Source organism: Carassius auratus, chromosome 5, assembly GCF_003368295.1.
Source record: "Carassius auratus strain Wakin chromosome 5, ASM336829v1, whole genome shotgun sequence".
NCBI classification, from domain to species: Eukaryota; Metazoa; Chordata; class Actinopteri; order Cypriniformes; family Cyprinidae; genus Carassius; species Carassius auratus.
This window is the reverse complement of record NC_039247.1, coordinates 16,827,836-16,849,401: the sequence shown is the minus strand read 5'-3', so window position 1 is coordinate 16,849,401 and position 21,566 is coordinate 16,827,836. Positions and strand designations below refer to the sequence as shown.

Genomic DNA, 21,566 nt, shown 5'->3' with positions numbered 1-21,566 from the left:
GCCTCACATGTCAAGTTTTGGTAGTATAATGGTATATAATCTCTGAATGGGATAAGTACATATAAAGCCCTTTTTTAAAAACAGCAAGTGTTTATCAAAGTGCTGTACACACAAAAATAATAAAAATATAAATGATACAAACAGTCATCATCGTATAGGAAGACAATAAGACACCATAAGGACAATAAAAGGAAGCAGCTCTCATGTAGCATCAAATGCCAGACTATAAAACTAAGTATTTAGGATAGATTTAAAACAGCAAGTGTTTGAGCCTGTCTAATGCAGAGGGGCAAACTATTCCAGAGCTTCGGGCCGCCACTGCAAATGCTCGATCACCCCTGCTCTTCAACCTTACCCGTGGTGGGACAACTAAAAGCAAATGGTCAGCAGACCTAAGCGCTCTTAGTAGAGCACAGAGCTTAATAAAGTCGGACAAATACTTAGGTGCTAAACCATTAAGAGATTTAAAAACAAATACCAATATCTTAAACTGAATCCTAAAGGTAACCAGTGAAGAGAGGCGAGAATGGCGGTGATGTGTTCCCACTTTTGTGTACCCGTCAGCAATTGAGCTGCCGCATTCTGGACCATCTGCAGTCTGGAGAGAGAGGCCTTACTAATACCTACATAGAGGCCATTACAGTAATCCAGACGAGTTGAAATAAAGATGTGAATGATTCTTTGAAAGTCTTTAGACAGGAAAATGTTCACCTTAGTGAGTTGTCTCAATTGGGGAAAAAAAAGATTTAACTACCGAGTTAATCTGTTTGTCCAATTTAAAATCACAGTCTATGAAAACCCCTAATTTTTTTTACACAGGGCTTCACAAGTGGTTTCAATTCACCAAGGTCCAAATCGGATGACTCACAGGTACCTACCGGCGAAAACAGTATAACTTCGGTTTTATTTTCATTACAATTAAGGAAATTTAGTGTCATCCAGGCCTTAATTTCCTCAAGACACTGCAATAGGGGCTCTAAAGAACAACTATCCTTACGTTTAAAAGGTAGTTAAATTTGCATATCATCAGCATAACAATGAAAAGTATGTCCTAAGGGAAACGTATACAGGGAGAACAGAATAGGCCCCAAAATGGAGCCCTGGGGGACACCACACGTGAAAGAAGCAGTTGAGGAGACAAAGTCTCCTAAGCGAACTGAGAAAGTAAATTCAGATAAACAGGATCTAAACCATTCCAACACATTACCAACACATTGTTCTAAGGATGAAATCAAGGTCTTATGGTCTAGTATCAAATGCAGCCTTAAGGTATAGTAGAATTAAAATTGCACAGTCCCCTGAGTCAGTAACAAGTCATTAAAAACCTTCAACAGTGCAGTTTCTGTACTATGTAAAGATTTAAAACCAGACTGAAAAACTTTGTGTATACCGTGTATATCTAGAAATAATTCAATTTGGAAAATGATACGAAGGTTTGCAGGCAAAAAGATAGATGTTAAAATGTGGGATTGATACTGCTTGTTCGTTTAGCACACTGAAAATGTAGTCAAGTCAAGCACACTTTTTCTGTACATAATTTGCATTGCATACATACTACACACTGACGTAGTAAGGGTATTATGTTAGAATAATTTCTATTTGTAATAAAATAAGACAACGCAGTTATAATTGTCACTAGAAAACCACTAAATAACCATATAATTGGAGTAATAGCTTAAACGCTGTTCTTTCAGTTATTATAAACTGTTCCTTTATAAAATAAATAAAGAAGAAAATAAATATAAAATAAATGAAATAAAAAAGAAGAAAAAAAAACGTATAAAATGTAAACTGCATTTTTTAAATTCCTAGTATTGCATGTTAACGGCGTGCCTTCAGTCAGTGTTGCTCCACGTGTGTACGATCAGTCGCAGCTGATTTTCTAAAGCTGTCGGGTAATGTAGTTGTTTGGCTAGAGAAACGAGGAGAAGCGAGTAACAGTAAAACTACAAAGACCCACAATGCCATTCGTTGGATGAGTAGAGGTATGGAGTGGCATGCTTGTCATACCGGCCGGTACAGGGAAAGTTACTGCAGGGGAGCCATACCATGCCACCGCCCGGCTGAAACGGCATTTTACCACTTTAAATCGCGGCAATCACATTGACAGGGTTACACGGTGATTTGAACTAAAGTAAGGCTTGTTGCTTTTCTGTCGTCAATACACATTTACCGCTTTTTCGCTCGTAATCGTGGCATCTTTTTTTCTGTCAGCAGCCAAATTAGGAAATCATTGTGAACACACCACACTCATGCATGCGGGCATCAGAGGCGTTTATGGAGTATAAGAGTCCAATATAAGGGCATTTTTAACAGTTCAAAGATACCCCTTTTATATTGTTAATCTTAACTACTGTTGTTGTTCATAATTCACTCAGTGAGCAAAATGCATAAGCCCACGAGTTAGAAATCCTTTAATTACTAAGTACTGTCCATAATATCCTTTAAAACTTAGCTTAGCAGCCATGCAAGACATGGCCATCACCAGTCCGATGAAATCAGTCAGTCTTGACCACATGACACAATTGTAATTTATATCATATAGGGTTTGTCCTGCTGTGATTGTGATCTCAGTCACGTGACACCTCATAGCTCATACATGACTTGATCTTCCCACAGTTATTTGACGAGGATGCGAAGAGCAAGAATTAGTATTAAGCCCAATGTCAGGCCAGGAGGTCGAAGTGTGGCACCTGCTGCAGAGGACAGGAGCTCCCAAGGGTCCACAGCTGTTGGGGACACCCAGCAAAAGCTGTCACCTTCTCCACAGCCTCAACTGGATGTCAAAGAGTCTGCAGTGGCCACAGGAGATGGAAATGTGCCCGGCTCTCCATCAGAGAAAGCATCACTGAACATGTAAGCAAGCATGTACAGCAGCCCCAGAATTTACAATTGTTTTTCTCCCTTGGAACCATATTTTTGGGAGACATTGGTTTTAGAAATCATCTTTTTACCGGTATATTAAAGTTTTCTTTTTTTATATAGTATATTTTTTCATTTATGTTTAGGGGTGAATTGGCAAAATGGAATGTCCCTGCTACAAGGAAAAGTGTAAACGACAAATTAAACATTTATGATCATACATACACTACCGTTCAAACATTTGTGGATATTAATACGTTTATTTTCGATCTTGAAATTCTTAAAGAACTTATCAAGCGAAAGATGCATTAAATTGATCAAAAGTGACCAACTAGGCAACCAACTAAAATTAAGTAAGTTTAAGTTCTAAAATTATTAAAAACCAAACTGAAATAAAAATATGAAATATTTTATGAAAGCTACATAAAAACAATACAATTAAGAACTTAAACTTAAATCTGAAATATAAAAACAAAAGCTAATTCAAAATAATAATATTTGTTATAAAAGCTAGTTTATTCTGGCTAGTTACGTCATCCAAGAACATGAATGTAAATATTAAATTTAATTCTGTTTTTAATAGTTTACGTGATAAATTAGAATTAAGTTAAATGGCATCTACAGTGTCATGGTCAAACCTCAGATTCAGAAACCTCTCAAATCAAGTTTTTTTTTATTTATTTTTTTTGACAGCAATGATGGAGCGCCATCTAGCGTCAGCACACCTGCAACTACAGCCCTTCAGAGGAGGAGTAGAGTCTCTGCCACACCGAACCTAGCCAGACCCAAAGTCCGTTCTGCTGCTCCTCCATCCACTGGAAAGACTGCTTCTCTTCCGTCAGAGACATCCAAGGCATCATCCTCTTTCCAGGAAGCCAAGTCTTTTCCTCAGTCCCCCATCCCGGTTGGTATCAGCAGAGACCATTCACAAAACTCTACCTTCTCAAATGCCACTACAGCAGCCAACTACACTCCATCCTCACCATGTCTTCCATCAACATCTGGCTGTCTGTTGTCTACATTATCAACAGCATCTCAACAAAAGCCTTGCCAAACTCCCCAAAAAAAACTCCCAAATGAGGTTTCTGGGCCACAAACAGGAGACAGTGCAGTTTCATGCACACTCTCACCATATGTGAAACTATCACATGTTGATGGACCAGACTCTCCCCTCAGGAACACGATTTCTTCAGATAAGCAGCGGGTCTTGAGGGCCCTCAAGCTGAAAGAACTGATGAAGCTGGAGAAGAAGAAAGAAAGAATGGTGAAGTCAATGTTACGTCATTTAAAAATGTCTGTATCAGCAAATACGCTCACAATAGTTGTTAGAATATAAGAAATCTATCAAAAAGCAAAGTCAGAATATAAATTAATAAATATAAACTTTCTTTGTTTTTGGCAACTCAAAGGAGAAGAAGAGTAGACGACCTAAATGTGAGCATGACTTTGAGGCAGATCATGACAAAATGACCTTAGCTGACTTCATTTATTACCTGCCTGACACAAACCCTATGAAGTAAGCTAATTAAATTAGTTCATGCTTACTAATTTCGTGAACTAATGTTGACAAATGTAATCCTATTGGAAAGTGTTATCATATCACACATCCCATGATTTTTGACATCTCCAAAGGTCCTCCCTTTCCACAGAGGAGACTCAAACACCGACCGCTGCTCCACCGACTCCCGCGTAAGTGAAATAAAACCTGTATTATTATTTATACACACGATTATACTTGGGGTTAATAATTTTCATATTTCTGAGTACGTACACTGTTTCTGACAAGTGTAAAATTAACTTGACATTCAGGACTGGAATTTATCCTGCAGAATAGAATTTTTTTTAGTTTGATTGCATGTTGTTCAGAGTCATGTCTTTCGAGATAATGGCATTGTTTTTGTGTCTCAGGGTGCAGAAAACTATGGCAGAAGTGGATGAGGATGAAGATGAGGATGATGAGGAGGAGCTGCTTGTTCCCAAAGTCAGGGTGGCAGAAGATGGCTCACTGATTTTAGATGAAGAAAGGTATGGTGGCCTGAAAGAATCTGTAAAATTCAGTTCCTAAAAATGGAAACTTTCACTTCAGCATGCAGCAGATTTATTGATTTATTTAGTCTAGTTTGTTGAAAGTGAAATTGCTTGCCTTGATTTTCCCCTTCTGCTTCTCAGATGTGCTTCCAAACCTTAACCTTATTAATTAACTTTATTAGTCCAGCCAAACTATAGTTTCTTACACCAACTGTATTTAAAATGTTAATAATTATATTGTTTTTGTCTATATATATCTGGTTAACGATTTGTGAGGCGATGCATCTGCAGGGTTACAGATGTAAAGATGTAACAGTTTATTTCATCTTATATAATGCATAATCATGAATTGCTGACTGATTGGCGTGTCGTGTTCAGTCTGACAGTGCGTGTTCAGAGGACGTCTGATACAGTCGTTGAGAATGGAAATCCCCTGTTTGAGCGAGGCTCTACTACAACATACACAAGTTTCAGGAAGAAATCCTATGTGAAAAGTTGGTCTGTCAGAGGTACGTGTGCTAAATGCGACATCTGCTGGTTTATGATTGTGTAGAGACATGAGATCTGATGTTTGCGCTCCTGTCAAGCGGTTCATTCCTTCTCAGTTAGGTGAAGAAACATGTTAAAAGCATCTTGAAATTTGAGTGCGTGTGTGTTTCAGAGACGGATATGTTCTATTTGGCCATCAGTATGGTGGGAACAGACTTCTCCATGATGGCTCAGCTGTTGACTCACCGTAGCAGAGCAGAAATTAAGGTACAACATTCACTGTCACTGACTGACCCGGAGTATAAATGTATTCCTTTAAGTTTGGTTCACATTCAGTCTTAGGCTTTATCTGTTTGTGTGCTTTGCTCTTTCTTTTTATGATAGAATAAATTTAAGAGGGAGGAGAGAGCGAATGCATGGCGGGTGGATAAAGCATTCAGTAAGTATTTTTTTCAAGTTTTGCCATTTATCCATCTGTCTGTCTGTTTATCATGTTTTTAAAAATCTACTGTACAGTCCTTGCTCTGACATTTTGGATGTTTAGGAAATAAGCGACCATATGACAGCGAGTTTTTCAGTTTCCTGCTGAAGAGGGTCTTGGCTAAAGACAAAGAGAAAGGCAGATCCATAAAACTGGTTGTAAAATCCAGTAAAGCAAAGAAAGGCAAAGGTAATGTGCTCAAGAGTGGCAGTCTCAGATCTCAAGAACCCTCTGTTTGTGTCACTGTTGTTTAATAAATTTTTTACTCTCACTCACACAGATGGTAAAAAAGTGAAACGGGTCAAGGACAAAGGCTCCGTTAATGATGATGAAGATGATGCTGAACTGTGCAGTGTGGACGATGTCTGTTTTGATTTAGAAAAGGAGAATGAGGACAGCAGTAATATGAATGTGTCATTAAGCACAAGCAAGAAGCGTAAACGCACTAAAGACACCGAGCCGAAAACATGCAAGGCCAGCAAGAAAAACAAGACACCGAAAAAAGGTTTTCTGACAATTTTTATGCGATTACTCATTTTTGTAATTCAGATTGGTCCATTCCGTCTGTTGTTTGTAGTGCATTATGGTCCAGAACCCACACAATGTCTGAATATAATAATTTCCTGTATTAGTCAGCAGCTGAATGAAGATCATATCTGTTTATTATTTCAGCCAAACGCTTAATGGAAGCTGAAGATCGTGAGCTTGTGTCTGGGGAGAAGGACTTGACGGAGGAAGACTTTGTAAACGCAGACGATGAAGATCAGTCATGTATGCCCGTATCAAAAAAGACACGCAAGCAAACAAAAAAGGGTGACCAGGAAGGGAAAGAACTGAATATAGAAGAAAAACCGAAGAAAAAGAAGAACAAAAAGACACTTGAAGGTTTCTGTTGATACGCTGACATTACCAAGCTCATGTTAAAGATGAGAGATATACACTACTGTTACAATTTGAAACGTAATTTGTTCCTGTGATATCAAAGTTGAATTTTCAGCAGACAAAGATCTAATCTGTATAATCTAGTCACATGTTGAAAGCATTTCCTGATATATATATATATATATATATATATATATATATATATATATATATATATATATATATATATATATATATATATATATATAATTTTTTTTTTTTATTATTATTTTTTTTTTGTAAAAACCATGAGTTTTTTCGGGATTCGTTGATGAGCTGAAAGTTCAACAGATCAGCATTTATTTGAAATAGAAATCTTTCGTACCATTAGAAATGTCTCTACTATCCCTTGTGAGTCTTTGCTGAATTTGAGTACTTTTAAAATAGAAAATCTTACCCGCTCTAAACCTTTGAACCGCAGTGTGCATGTTTAAAATATGCTTTTTGTAATCTTAACAGTACGGAATGAAGAACCGACTGATGGAGAAAGTGGTGCGGTGAATGAGGAGCACAATGAGGCGTCTGCCGTCCCAACTAAAAAACGGAGACGCTCCAAAAAGTGTGAGAAGGAAGAGAAGGAACCTACAAAAAGAGAACGGAAGACTAAAAAGAGCAAAACATCACAGGAAGGTTGAGGATTTTTTTTAAATACATTTTAAAGTGCTCACTCAAAATTGATGTTTGCTTTTTTTTTTTAAGTCGTCTCATTTGTCTGTTTTCCCGCAGAGTGTACTGGATCTGAGCTGGGTGCTGATGGTAGTGAAGTCTCGTCAACGGCCCCTGGTGCTGAAGAGGATCAAGGGTATGTAAAATCATCTTCCCAAGGTTAGGGATTTTCTTTCAACAGTACTCTAATTGTAAATCTTCAACTGCCTCGTGTGTCAGGGAGAAGAGCTGTGCAGCTGAAGAGGAGATTTCACGGAGCTCTTTGAAACGTTCAAAAAGGCCCAATTTGGTAAAAAGGAAAGTCAAAATATGTTCTGAGCCAAAAGCAGTAGAGATTGAGGATACAGTAGAAGAATGTCAAGATGAGAGCTGCAGAGAAGCAGAGAATGAGGTATGCTTTCAGATATTTGACCCTGGACCACAAAACCGGTCTTAAGTGTCAATTTTTCCAAATTGAGACTTATGCATAGCATGAAAGCTGATTGTATATGCTTTCCATTTATGTATGGTTTATTAGGATAGGATAATATTTGGCTGAGATTCAACTATTTGAAAATCTGGAATCTGAGGGTGCAAAGAAATCAAAATATTGAAAAAATCGCCTTTAAAATTGTCCAAATAAAGTTCTTAGCAATGCATATTACTAAAAAAAAAAAAGTTGTCATATATTCACGGTAGGAAATGTACAAAATATCTTCACAGAACATGATCTTTACTTAATATCCTAATGATTTTTGGCATAAAAGAAAAATCTATAACTGTGACCCATACAATATATTTTTAGCTATTTCTACAAATATACCCCAGTGACTTAAGATTGGTTTTGTGCTTCAGGGTCACACATCTGAGTTTGAATCCACACCTGCCTAGTCTCTTTTTGGTTTGTTTACCACAGTATATAAATAAACACCCAAGATGAAATGATGCTTTAAAGAGATAGTTCATCCAGAAATGAAAATTGTCATTATTTACTGACTATTATTATTAAGCCTATATGAATATCTTTTGACGTTCGTTGAGAAATTTCTCAGAATATCTTTTTTTGTTCCTCAGAAGAAAGTCAACAGGTTTAGGATGACAACGTTTGGATGAAATATCTCTTTTTCTTTCTTTCTTTTTTTTTGTCTTTTTTTGGCATTAATTTATGTACCGCATGGAAACTTTATGTGCAGAGAACAGTATCATACTGCTTTTACATCTACCAAGCAAACCATTGTTTTTAAAACAAATTTTGCCATTAACAAACTCACATTCACAAGTTCATTTCACTAGTATTATTAACTTGAATGGCTATTGATAGGGATAATCCTGAAACTTTTTTTTTTATTCTTCTAGTTGAGGATCTGTCTTCCTGAGGATCAGCTCCAGAATCAGCCTGTAGTTCTGGAGAGAACTCCTCCAAGGTCAGTTATGATTCATTCTTTCAGCACTTTACAGCACTACACGGGGATCTTTTGAAAAAAGAAAAAAAAACATATTTTAGCTGTTATAAACTGTATTACATTACATCACAGGCTAAAAGATTCACACAACTCATCTGAAATCCAAGACCAACCACAGTCCTCCCAGAGCCCGCGGCATTCTCCCGGACGCCAGATGAGAGCAGAAAAGGTCAAGCGCAATCTGACTGCTTCAGGTGATGGTAGTGAAGACTCGACAGCAGGTCCTGGTGTTAAAGGGGATCAGGGGTATGCTAAATTATCTTCCCAAGATCAGGGTGTATGGGATTTTCTTTCAGTAGTCCTCTTATTACAAATCTTCATCAGTTTGCCTTCTAATGTGTCAGGGAGAAGCTCATTCCAGAGAGCACAACTAAGGAGGCGATTTCACAAAGCTTGTTCAAATGTTCTCCTGGGCAGCGGACAACAGCGGAAGAGAACGAGCACAATCTGACCACTTCAGAAGGGGATGAGAGAGACCTGTGTCATACTGGGCCAGATCCTTCACCACAGGACATGAGCAGCACTGCCGTGGTGGATCAAGTGGGCATGCAAGACTCTGAAGAGGATGATCAGCGTATGGAGGAGGTAAAACAAAAAGCTCGAATTGCATCTCCTCAACATTTCCACAATAATAATAATAATTAAAAAAAGAGAGAGCGAGGCTGGGAATTCTTTTTGCTGTGATGTGGATCTGTTTCAGCCTGCATTAACATAACAGAGTGCCAGTAATCACTACAATATAGAGATGTTGAGCATAATACTATGAAACTTTAGGGCATCATTTTTAAAGCTGTGATCTTTAAATGTATGGATCTCTGATCACGTAGTGCATTGTACTTTATTGAAAGTACAGTATTTTGATGTCTTATGTCACATTTACGGTTATGTTTAGAGTTTGAATGTAAACAGACCAATAGAAAGACTAAACTGCTCATTTTATTGAATACACCAATTGCATTTTTTTCTTTTTAGGGTTTAAATTTACATCATTTAGAGTTTTTGACTTCATCTGAAGTTAATGGTAAGTCTGCATTCATATCAATGTTTTTATAACTTTTTCATCATAGTAAGACCAGTTAGACAAATAAGCACTTAGGTGTCAGAAGAGCTGAAGGCCACTATCAGAGCAAGCTGTGCTCTCATAACACCTGAGCAGTGCCACAGACTGATCGACTCCACACCACGCCGCATTGCTGCAGTAATTCAGGCAAAAGGAGCCCCAACTAAGTATTGAGTGCTGTACATGCTCATACTTTTCATTTTTATACTTTTAAGTTGGCCAAGATTTCAAAAAATAATTTCTTTGTATTGGTCTTAATTTATATTCTAATTTTCTGAGATATTGAATTTCGGATTTTCCTTAGTTGTCAGATATAATCATCAAAATTAATAAACATTTGAAATATATTAGTCTGTGTGATGAATATAATATACCAAGCTTCACTTTTTGAGTGGAATTAGTGAAATAAATAAACTTTTTGATGATATTCTAATTATAAGACCAGCACCTGTTTGTGTGTGTATATATGCATATGTATGTGTGTATGTGTGTGTGTGTATGTATATATAATTTTTCATGATCCTTTGATGATTATAAAGTTCAAAAGAACAGCATTTATTGGAAATAGAAACATTTTTAATTATTGAATTGATATATTTAATCCATTCTTGCCAAGTAAAAGTATAAAAATTTGAATGGTAATGTGGATGACATTACCAAGAGTATTCTCGGCTCTTTATCTAACCTCAAACACTGATCTTCAGCCAACCGCTGTTGTTCAGGTGCAACACACCTCAACAGTTGAAAATGGGTGTAATGCTTCTTTTAATATCCCCTCAAGGTCAGACATTCCTGAAAAGAGCAGTTGTGTTGGTGTCTCATGACGAAGTGAAGCACTACCTCAGGAGTCAAGCACAGCCCACTGCAGAGGAATCCACAGCCTCTGAGAGTCAGCAGGACACAGCCCTTCACGTCAGTACTGGGGGGCTTTATTCTGTGTGTGCCATCTGTTATTATTTGTACGTTACTCGACTAGTAATCAGTTAACAGTGACTATTGATGTGATCTGCAGTCGGGAGAGCATAGGGATGGTCTTGAGGAACAGGGCTCTTCTGGTGGTACTCTAGAAGAGAGGGTCTCTCAAGAAGTGAAGGAAACCAGCACCACCTTCATATCTGCCCAACAAAGCACTGGCGAAAAAAGGAGGTGGTTTTCCAAGGCCAAACCCAGTCTGAGCCATGCAGCACAGTCCATCCGTAGACCTCCGAATGTACAGATGACAGATTTTAGTGAAAGTGAGCTTCAGATGTATATAAACCATGAGCTAAGAAGACTGTCCAGTGGCCTGTGAATGAGGACACGTGTTCTTTCTAAATCCAGATACTCCGTCTTTCATACGTGACTCGGTGCAGCTGCAGTGTAGCAGTCCTGGGGAAGTCCAGGTGAAGAACACCCCAAATGAATGCCTTGAAGAAGAGCACATGGACCGTCCTGAGGAAGAGAGCGCATGTAGTGTCACTCCAGAAGAGAGCTGCCCTCAGGACGTTCAGGTGAGAGAATTTGTGACAGCAGTCACTTCGGTGTTTGTTCTGATCATGTGACAGAAAAGCCAAACATACCAAATATTTGACTTGCAGTGAATTTTCTCTTTAATGCCTTTTTGGAGGTCCAGGATGATGAACCAGAAACCACTGTAGATGAACTTCCTTCCTTAACATCAGTTGGTAAGATTAAAAGCAATATTGCTTCTGTTATTTAGTTGTCTTTTTCATTTCATCTTTCTTCTTTCCTTTTATGTTTCTTCTTCTATGTCTTTTTCCTTTCAACTCAATTTAATGTACTTTGTCTCTGTACCACTTATCTAAATAAGGAAGTCCTTCGGGAGCGAATAAGATTTTACCCATCCTTGAGATGCCCCAGGTTCTTGACACCACACAATCAGATGAAAGTGCAACAGAAGACTTTTCAGACACCAAAACCCATAATTAAGTGCTTAACTTGGTTTGCAGCAGATCCCAAGACGTTTTTAAAACATCTGTGACTTTTACAGATGTGCCTGAAAGAAGAGGAGAATTTGATGGGTCTGAGAATGAAGATCTAATTACCGATCAGGAGGAAGAAGATTCAGATCCTGTTGAGTCTGAAGTCACAGACGCCATGATTGAGGAATCTCAGACGGAACTGAAGAGGATTATTCCAGTCAGGTGTGCACTGGCAGATGTATCAGTAGATGGCTGAGATTGTCTTGAATGTTTTTAACTATGTTACTTTGCATCTTTGCAGCTGTTCTGCGGATGGTTCCTCAGTTAAAACTCAAGATGATCTTGCCCCAGACAGACACAGTCAGCTTGTTAAGCAAACACCCAACCTAGAAGGGACATCCCCAGACATGATCAGCCCTCAGCAGACCTCAGAGCCTAAAGAAGGTTGGATTCATGTTCAGATTGATAATATCGCTTTAAGGGTCACTGGTGTTACCACCAATGATTGAGACTGGACATCTTCATTTAGGTCCTGCTGAAAAGTCAGAACCTCAGAGTCCTGCTCAAGCCCAGAACAATAATTTGGATCGTGACTTGGAGAACTTCTCCAGAGAAGATGAGCTTTTGTCATCTGAGGTGGATTTACCGGACCGTACACTGGATGAGGATCTTCTGTCTCCTGTCCCATTACTTAGCTCAACACAAACTTTAGCCACAAAAGTTCTTGTGGATGAAACTGATAAAAGAAACACACTTTCAAATGGTGAGTTTTAGACTCAAGTTGTATTTACTGTTGTATTTAATTAGTTTGATCTAATTTTATTTTCTTAGTAGAAATATTTAGGCCACTCCAAGTTAAAACATAAAACTGACTAGGAACCATCCTTTATGTGTACACACAAATGATTGAGTCTGTTCATTTGATTGGTTTCTTGTAGACTCCGTTCTCAGTGATGCTTCATCAGCACCTTTTGAAGCACTCAGTCTGGTTTCATCTTTTTCTGATCCTCTCAAGGAACATGCGAGCAACCTGTGTGATATGGACTCGTACGTACATAGTATGCTGCTTTAATTAATAATGATATGAGGAATTTATATAATCTTATTAAATGACTGATAGTATGCTGTTTAAATGTTGCTTTAGGATGCAGTCTAGCAAGTGTGCAGCTGAAGACGTCCAAATACCAGGCCAGCAGGTTTCTGAAAAGCAAGACTGCAGAAAAGAGCCATCAGAAGCTTCTGAGGTCAGGAGTCCTGACAAACATTACACCTTGTGTGTTCTCTGTTTGCTGAAGGAAATGAACACCTTTGAACTAATGTTTTCTGGCAGGAATGCAGTGCTCCTCCAAATCAAAGTGCAAAATCAGAAATTTCAGATTCAGCTGGAGTGGATACTGGTGCAGTTGGTAATGGTGACATGAATGCATGATTGCATTTATTTATTCAACAAAAACTGTAATATTGTGAAATATAAGAATTCTAATATCTTGATTTGGTGCTCTAGAAACATTTCTTATGAATTTAAAAAGGACAAAAGAATTTAACATCATAAACATATTTACTGGCCATTTAATGCATCCTTGCTGAATAAAATTATTTATTTTAACGTTTTTTTTTTTCTTGTCAAAGATAAACAGTCTGAGGAGGAGCCCACCTTTATTTTAACTCTATATGAGATTCCAGCCTCTCAGCTATTTCATGAGGCTGCCTTTGGGCCGCAGGGTACTTCCCCTTATGAACTGCAGCCAGCACGAGTCCAGACACCCCTACAGTTGTCGAGCAGTTCACATTTTCATTCTGACACATTAGAGGCTTCCAGGTACATTTCCCTTCAAGTCCGGATTTAATTAGCTAACTTTTCACGCAGTAAATAAAAACACTTTGATTTATCCCTTCCTTTTCATCCATGATGACCTTGTTTTGTAGTGCATCTCTGCATATGGCATCAGAAGATCCATGTAAAAGAAGTTTGCACAAGTTAGTGAATGACTCCATGGATCCTCTTTTAAAGGATGCAGTAGATGGTGCCAGGACACAGTTGATACCCTCACAGGTAAGCAGTCGTGATGATGTGAACTCTTTAATTAGTCCAACTGTGATGTTCTCCTGTAATTCTTCCATGGCATGATTTAGTGCTCTCTTTTGTTACCACAATTTGTGGAGCATATATATTTGTACCTTTTCTTTTTAATTAAAATCTCTTCTCTTTTGGTTAAAGCCAACAGATGTGCCAAAGTTGGATGAGATCCTGACAGAATCCCCCAAAACTAAAGCACCCACTCAAAGGAGATGTAGGAAATTCACTTGCATTTTTTTTTTAATCACATTAATTAATATATTAAACCTGGTATATTCAAGGAGACCAGATAATAATGTCCTGTCTGATCTTTCCATGAAGGCAAGATAAAGGTCAAGCCAAACCTAAAGCCAGGTGTGACGGCTGGGCCTTCAAAACCCAGTCAGTATCTACCACCAGCTCAAGCCACCACACAAACTGAGATTGAGTCCGACCAGAAAACATCTGCACAGGATGTCCACTCAAGCCCTGAAGACAGTGAGAGAAGAGCACATCCTGGACCTGACGCTGTGATATCAACAGCCATTGTACCAGTCTTTGAAGATATAAGAGATGAGAGTCAAGAGAAGTGGCAAAGTCCTCTCAGGACAGATGAGGACTCTGTTGTTGACCCTCCAGTGAGTCAGAGGCAGTTCTCTTTTGAAACAGACCGTTCACACTGTTTTTGCTCTATTATAATCTAAGATACATTAGGCATTCACTAAATGTTTCTTCACAGATGCACAGTGCATTCAGAAAGGAGTCTGAGGGGAACACTGAAGCTGGTTATAAGGGTGTTTCACACATGAGGTTGGCTGATGTGGAAAGTCCTAATGATTGTGAGCTCAGAAAACCTGAGGACTTTTCTATATGTCTTCCAGAGAGTGAGGAAGCTCTTCCTGCAGTTAGTGACCAAGTAAGTGTCTTTGTTTATATTTAAACAAAAAAGAAATTCATAAGATATCATATATCTTATGAAATTGCATGATTTCAAATTTAAGTCTCCTTAATTTCTTTTTTTTTACGTAAAAGTTTCAAGTTTACTCGCAGCACATTACATGAGTTGATTAGTACTTGTGTCCACAGAAGGAAACAATGGCTGATATTGCTAAAAAGCCTGAAACATCATGTGTGACATCATCTGCATCTCAAGAGAAGACTGTGCCATTTAGGAGAGGTAATGATATTAATGTCCCTTTAACTGACTTATTTTATCATTTTAAAGGGATAGTTCACTCAACAGTGACAATTGTCATATTTTACTCATTCTCATATTATTCCAAAACCATGAGACTTTTGTTCATCTTTGAAACACAAATGAGTATATCATTTTTATCCATCCATCGAAAGGTCAGTCAACTGAAACTTTGATGGTTTTAGATATTGTAAATATTAATCCATATAAATGAATGTGGTTAAATCCAAGTCTTAAGAAGAGATGCTATATCTATATCAATTTGCACTGGCTACCAATAGCTGCTCGCATAAAATTCAAGGCAGTGATGTTTGCCTATAAAACCACCACTGGCTCTGCAACCATTTACCTAAATTTGTTACTTCAGACTTATGTGCCTTCTAGAAGCTGCAAGTGAACGTCGCTTGATTGTGCAATCCCAAAGAAGCACAAAGTCACTTTTACGGACTTTTAAATGAAATGTTCACTTCTGGTGGAATGACCTCCCTAACTCAATCTGGGCAGCTGAGCCCTCGAGAATCGGCCTAAAACCCATCTCTTCCATCTTTATTTGACCCTCTAATTTTAACACTCACTATTCTAATTCTATTCTTTAAAAAAAAAAAATCTAACTACCTTTCACATTTTTTTTTTTGTATTCTGTTTTCTTTTCATTTATTATACAATTATAAAAAAGACCTCTAACACTAGCTTGCTCTATTCTTTTTCTGTTCTGTTTTCTTTTTATTTATTATATTATTTAAAAGCCCATACTACGTGTACTGTGTTTAAGTTAACTGAAACTTGTTATAGCACTTATATATCATTTCTCTTTTGTTGTTTTTGGTTGCTTCCATTTGTCCTCATTTGTAAGTCAAGATAAAAGCATCTGCTAAATGTATATGATGAACAGACTTAATTTTAGCTTTTATTGATCAACACATACATAAAGCACATCAGATATGGTAAATGAAAGCTCAAACTTGCCTGCTTGACTCATGAGAACAAACCTGATAGGTTTCATGTCATTTAACATGTATAATCTCTTTTTCCTTCTTCTCAAGCCAAATTGCAAGTGGAGCCTAAAATCCCCAAAACAACATCTACTAAAGATGATTTCCCAAGACAGGAGCAATCTCACTTTGCGTATAATGATCCAGCCACAGCTCCAATCATTTCACCAGCACCTCTGATTAAAGAGGAATCCATTAAAGTGGAACAGGGGTCTGATCAAGAAGATTTCTCTGATATTCCAAAAGAGGTGTTCGACAGAGAGCCTGCTGCGATTGCTTCATCCTCACAACTTCAACAGATTATACCATACAGTACAGCATGGTAACCGCATCTATCTTAATAAATGTCCTTAGATCTATGTACAGTTATTATAGACTTTTTTTTGTTTAACTTTTTTGTAATAGCACTGTATTGCAACCAGAGGAACTGAAAATAGAGGATGGGCTTGAGGATGCTGCAGACGTGGTGTTGTGTGATATATTGGTGCCGGTTTCTGCTGAAATGGAAGATGGTGATCATACAGCGAGTGGAAGTTCTGTCCAAAGTCTTCAGATGGGTGAAGAGAGCCAGCAGGCCGTCGCTGCAGCAGCAGACCAGGAAGCTGTTTCACACATGCTGCTGACTGATATATTAATCCCCGTCTGTGAGGAAATGGAAGATGATCTGAGCAAGAAAAGGACAATAACTGGAAAGAGAAGCCCTCTTGAGGCGGAAAGATCTCAGGTTGGTTATCTGAAAGGCATACTGGGTAAGGAGTACTGTCAGATATTTTTATTTCCACATATTTTACATTTTCAAAATTAAATTGAAGTTAAACTTTAAAGACGTTAACAATCTCAAAATCATTTTTGTCCATAATTTTATGGCTCATAATTAATTTGGCTCTTATTTGAAATCTCTACCACAGGTGAGAGAGGATCCAGATGCCACACACCTGTCATGTGCAGAGTCACAATCCTCAAACAACGGACCATCAGTATCACCCAAGAGAAAAACACCCACTGCGGCAAAAGGTGGTGACAAACTTTTGAAACCGTAATCACTCAACTTTGTTTCTGTAAACATATTTGATGAATTTTCTTTGAATAATGATTCTGATGCTCTTAATGCCCCTTGCTTTTAAGGCAAGTTATTGGTAGAGATGACATTTGCCAAAAGGAAGACTGGAGATTCCCCTACGAGTGTCAGACAATCACAAACCGTTCCTTCATCAACCTCAATGTCAGAGTCAACACAAAGTCGTGATGAGATATGGTATGAGTGATCTGTACATTTGAAGTGTTAATCAAAATATTAGTGCAGTTACTGATGGTTTGGTCTTTCTGTCATAGTGCTGGCTTGCTGCCCACTGACTCAGAGGACTGTGAGGAGGCATGTGGGGGTGTTTCTCACATGGTGCTCTCTGATATTTTGGTGCCTGTATTGGATGAGACTGTAGAAAGTAGCCTTCACAAAGAAGCCTTCTCAGCTGGTCTTAACAAAGATGCAGTCCGTGTAAGTTTATGTATTTTGACAGATCACTGGCTGCTTAAGTACATTTTATCCAAATAAAAAAATCAACTAAAATATAAATTGACTAACCACCACAGGTCGAGAAGTCAACAGATATTGAAAGGGTAACAGAAGAGACGACTGCGAGTCGGTCTATGGCAATGGAATGGAAAACGGCTGGCTGTAGGAAAGGTAAAAAATTATAATATAAAGCAAAATCTATATAAAACGGTTTGTTAAAAATGAAACCAATTAAAAAATACTTTTTCTTATTCATTGGGAGCAACAGATCCAGAAAAAAATAAACATAACCACGGTTTTAAACATGTTTATTCCGTTTTTTTGTTTTCAGTCAAAATGAAGTGTCGATTTACATAAATCTATTATTTGAACAAATGATTTTTGATTTGCTTCTAAATTCATGCTTTCGATATTGGATCTGTTTTTCAAGGAACACTGCATAAAATGCCAAAATTAACAAAAAGAAAAGATGACTCTTTAGAAACTGACCTCCGTCAGCCCAGCTCTACACAGACCCTTTCAGCTACACCTCAGCAGTCCCTGGACCCTCAAGCAGCAGAGTGGTCCCTCAAAAGCAATATGCTGCCCGTGGACTCAGATGAGATGGAGAACTGGTGTGAAGGAGTTTCCCACATGTTGCTGTCCGATCCATTTGTGCCTGTTTCTGAAGAGACTGGAGAGAACTCAAGCATTCCTCATGAGGAAGAGCAAATCGGTCTTAGTCCGACAAAGAGTGAGGAGATGCCCTCTGAAATTTCAAATGAAGTATGCTATAATCACATTTTACTGAAAAAAAAAATTCATTTTATTCAAACATTTTAAATAATCAATTATTTAAATAATAATAATACAATTATTTATAAAGAAATAAATACTCCAGACATAATGTTGAGAGAGTAAAATGAACAAAATATCTATTTAATTTATTTTTAGATTTGTTTTGGAGTGAAATGTGACCTGGTCAGGTTTTTCGAGATTCACGTGTATAAAACGTTAAACAAGGTGGTGCAAATGACAATGCAGAATCTGTTTTATAGGTACACCAATTAGACACTACTCCTGACATGCCAAAGACTTTGAAGTCAGATGGGAGTCTTCCAGCATCACGAGCAAAAAACTCCCCAACAAGAAGTCAGTCATTCTTCATAGATTTTATTTCTCTCGTCCCCGCTATATTTAGTGCTGTTGATTTAATTTTTTTATCTTGTTTTGATTTCTCTTAAAAAGGTACATTTCAACCTTGTGTGCTAAAGTCAACCCAGGCTGCCCCGACTACACCTCAGCGAACTCGGACATCAAGAGTGAAAGAGTCCATGGGAACTCCAACAAGACAACAAACCGAGATTTCAAGTGTGTGTCGGATACAGCTAGAGAGGTTATCTGTAGAGGAGATCTGCAGTGCCCAAAGTGTCCTGCAACCAAAACATCACAGCACACCTGTCACTGTGAAAACCACTTCTAGAGGGTAAGAACGCTTTCCATTTCATGCCAATGATACAGTATGTAATTCTTTGTTGAATAAACAATATTTAGTGCTGTTCACAGTAAAAACAACTACTAAATATATTTGTACTCTTAGGAATGAGATGAATAAGGCTTCGCATGGAAGCAGAAGCTCTGGTTCAGAATCACAAACTGATGAACAGCCACCTGTGCTGCCAGGATGCTCGCCAAGGGTTGTCCTCCATCGTATACCTTTAACAGCTACTGATGAGAACACATCCACACCTACCTCATCCCCAGCCAGAGTGTCCTCTACACCCTCCCGAACATCAGCGGATCATCAGGTGCAAGCTGCGATCTATAAGCAAATCATTATATTCTGTTCATTATCACACCTTATTTTAGTGTTAGATGAGTAAATGAAAGGTTTATATTGATGACATATTTTTAAAAAGTTATATTTATTAATGATTTTATCCTTTGTGGTGCAGTCTCCTCAGAATAGCCCTCCTGTCTCCGATTTGGATGCTGATAAGAATCCCGCTCAAGTGTCCCACTTCTTACTGGATGACATCTTCACTGAAGTTGTGGATTCGGATTGATTCTCATTTGGGATGTTCTGCTCAATTTCTCTGTTACTATTCCAGTTCATTGCACTAGAGTGAATGATGTGTAACCTGTTCGATTCTAATTATAGACCTGTTAGAGAATTGTTGGTAATAAAAATTTCTTTAGTTAAATTTTGTTCATGAAGGAAAAACTTAAATGTTTATTTATTTCTTTTATTTTATTTTTTGACATGCAGTGATACGGTGATGGCTCTGTTATTTATTTCTATTTATTTAATGTTGACACATTAAACATCACAAAACATTTTATCACTGGCATTTACTTGCTGCTTTTCAGTTTCAATTTTTAGCTAAAAATATCGTATTGTTCAGTGCAAATATATTTGTTTTTATGAGGACTGTATGTTACTTTTTGTTTTTCTTTCTGAGGGCAAACCCCTTTTGTAGGTTATATTTCTTGAGTGATAATTTATTGTAAAGAATGTTCATAAATAATTAGATATTGCCAATAGTCGATTCAGTTTGCAGTTTGTAGCACAGTCTGGATATTAGAGCAGTGAAGTTATAAATAAGAAAATAGACTGCTATTAAATAGAAGAAAAAAAGAGATTTAAACTGAACAAACTATTCCGACTATAACTATATTTCTGTTTGGGGTGTAAATTTTTTAGCATGATGAACATAAGTTTATATTGGATAAGAGTCATAACTGAATTATTGAGATCAATAATATGCAATGATACAAGCAAACTGCAAAACAGGGGCGTGTCTAGGGGGAGGCTGGGGGAGGCAGTGCCTCCCCTAGGATAACCCATGCCTCCCCGAGAAACGGACTGTCCCTCTGATGATAAATAAACATTTAAAAGTTGACTGTTTTGTGCATATTTTTCCATCAGTAGCAGATGAGTCTGACCCAACAAAAATCCAGTTTGGCGCTGTTTGACAGTGCGCGCGCGCTTCAGGCTTACGGGCTCAGAAAAAGTGCATCATGTGAGAATAGAACGCCAATTAAATGTTTACCTGGCAGAGCCTTAGAGCAGTGGCGTGTCCACAAGGGTGGCACAAATGAGCTTTGCCACTCCAGTTGCCACCCCAAAACAGTGTGTGGGATCGAAGTGCATTGAGAGCGGAACATCGTGATTTTGACTGAAACAGGGTTTTTTGAAAGTCAGTGAATTCTGCGACTACGACTTTGAGGTCCAACGCTAAAGTGCCCTCGCGGTCCGGTCTGCCCCCTGTCCTCAATTTCTGCCGGGGGTAGTATATTGATATTTCTGGTTGTGGACGATAAAAATGTCTCCACGATCTAATTTTGAAGAAATATTGTTGCATTGTGCCGCAGCGCACATTCTATCAGCTGCAGTTCTGGCGCCACGGAATTATTATAATACATTAACATAAGCGTTAACTCATTTTTTTGCATCTGCTTTAAATCCTTACTGCTTATTTAAAAGTTTCATTCGTGTGCTTTTCTGACGTTCGGTTCTTCTAAGCACAATCAAAGCGCGGCACGAAAACGAAAAAGCCCTTCAAACTGTGCCTGATTTCTAAGTTATTTTCTGTGCAAATACTGTCGAAACACACAAGGTTTATGTATAGACTTCGTTGGATATGTCTAAAATGAAAGTAAACAACTGAAAGAGGATGCATGTCTGTATGCATGCAGGTCTTAAAGGGACAGTAGGCAGTACATGCTGCCGTGTGAATTAAAGGGATAGTTCACCCTAAAATTTAATTTCTGTCATTGTTTATACACTCACATGTTGTCCAAAACCTGTATTAACTTCTTTCTTGTGCTGAACACAAAAGAAGATATTTTGTAGAATCTGTGTAAACAAACGGTTTCTGGTTCACATTGACTTTGATAGTAGTAAAACATACTCTGGAAGTCACTGTGAACCAGCAACTGTTTGGTTTTCTTCAAAAT

The 21,566-nt window shown here is 38.0% G+C and overlaps 1 protein-coding gene across 3 annotated transcripts; it reads left to right on the top strand.

The window, feature by feature from the left end:
• The first annotated feature begins 1,844 nt into the window (after nucleotides 1-1,844).
• On the top strand, nucleotides 1,845-19,948 carry LOC113078783 (transcription factor TFIIIB component B'' homolog). Of its 3 annotated transcripts, none has more exons than XM_026251083.1 (46): nucleotides 1,848-2,134; nucleotides 2,620-2,856; nucleotides 3,556-4,126; nucleotides 4,272-4,378; nucleotides 4,495-4,551; nucleotides 4,771-4,887; nucleotides 5,269-5,399; nucleotides 5,552-5,646; nucleotides 5,764-5,818; nucleotides 5,924-6,049; nucleotides 6,141-6,365; nucleotides 6,533-6,745; nucleotides 7,241-7,411; nucleotides 7,508-7,583; nucleotides 7,667-7,838; nucleotides 8,783-8,850; nucleotides 8,962-9,135; nucleotides 9,234-9,474; nucleotides 9,862-9,910; nucleotides 10,731-10,861; nucleotides 10,962-11,184; nucleotides 11,270-11,439; nucleotides 11,556-11,613; nucleotides 11,940-12,093; nucleotides 12,173-12,315; nucleotides 12,401-12,634; nucleotides 12,810-12,918; nucleotides 13,016-13,115; nucleotides 13,202-13,283; nucleotides 13,501-13,690; nucleotides 13,798-13,924; nucleotides 14,090-14,162; nucleotides 14,270-14,565; nucleotides 14,667-14,843; nucleotides 15,014-15,104; nucleotides 16,166-16,436; nucleotides 16,520-16,838; nucleotides 17,023-17,128; nucleotides 17,240-17,369; nucleotides 17,447-17,609; nucleotides 17,705-17,798; nucleotides 18,058-18,392; nucleotides 18,665-18,758; nucleotides 18,855-19,092; nucleotides 19,207-19,414; nucleotides 19,562-19,948. In XM_026251083.1, the coding sequence occupies exons 2-46, from the start codon at nucleotides 2,633-2,635 to the stop codon at nucleotides 19,670-19,672; spliced, it is 7,299 nt and encodes a 2,432-aa protein (XP_026106868.1). In that variant the 5' UTR covers nucleotides 1,848-2,134; nucleotides 2,620-2,632; the 3' UTR covers nucleotides 19,673-19,948. The 3 variants fall into 3 exon arrangements, with proteins under 3 accessions (XP_026106881.1, XP_026106868.1, XP_026106873.1); XM_026251088.1 differs by having other exon boundaries at nucleotides 10,731-10,863; nucleotides 10,964-11,184; nucleotides 13,202-13,277; XM_026251096.1 differs by lacking the exons at nucleotides 17,705-17,798; nucleotides 18,058-18,392; nucleotides 18,665-18,758; ... (1 more) ...; nucleotides 19,207-19,414; nucleotides 19,562-19,948 and having other exon boundaries at nucleotides 1,845-2,134; nucleotides 10,731-10,863; nucleotides 10,964-11,184; nucleotides 16,520-16,863; nucleotides 17,447-17,584.
• The last annotated feature ends 1,618 nt before the right edge of the window (nucleotides 19,949-21,566 follow it).

What these genes read in the sequence shown, in the direction of transcription:
- LOC113078783 (XM_026251083.1), top strand. Translation starts at nt 2,633, where the DNA reads ATGCGAAGAGCAAGAATTAGTATTAAGCCCAATGTCAGGCCAGGAGGT. An exon ending in AAGAGGATTATTCCAGTCAG is followed by an intron (nt 12,094 to 12,172) that starts GTGTGCACTGGC and finishes GCATCTTTGCAG; the next exon opens with CTGTTCTGCGGATGGTTCCT. An exon ending in GAACATCAGCGGATCATCAG is followed by an intron (nt 19,415 to 19,561) that starts GTGCAAGCTGCG and finishes TTTGTGGTGCAG; the next exon opens with TCTCCTCAGAATAGCCCTCC.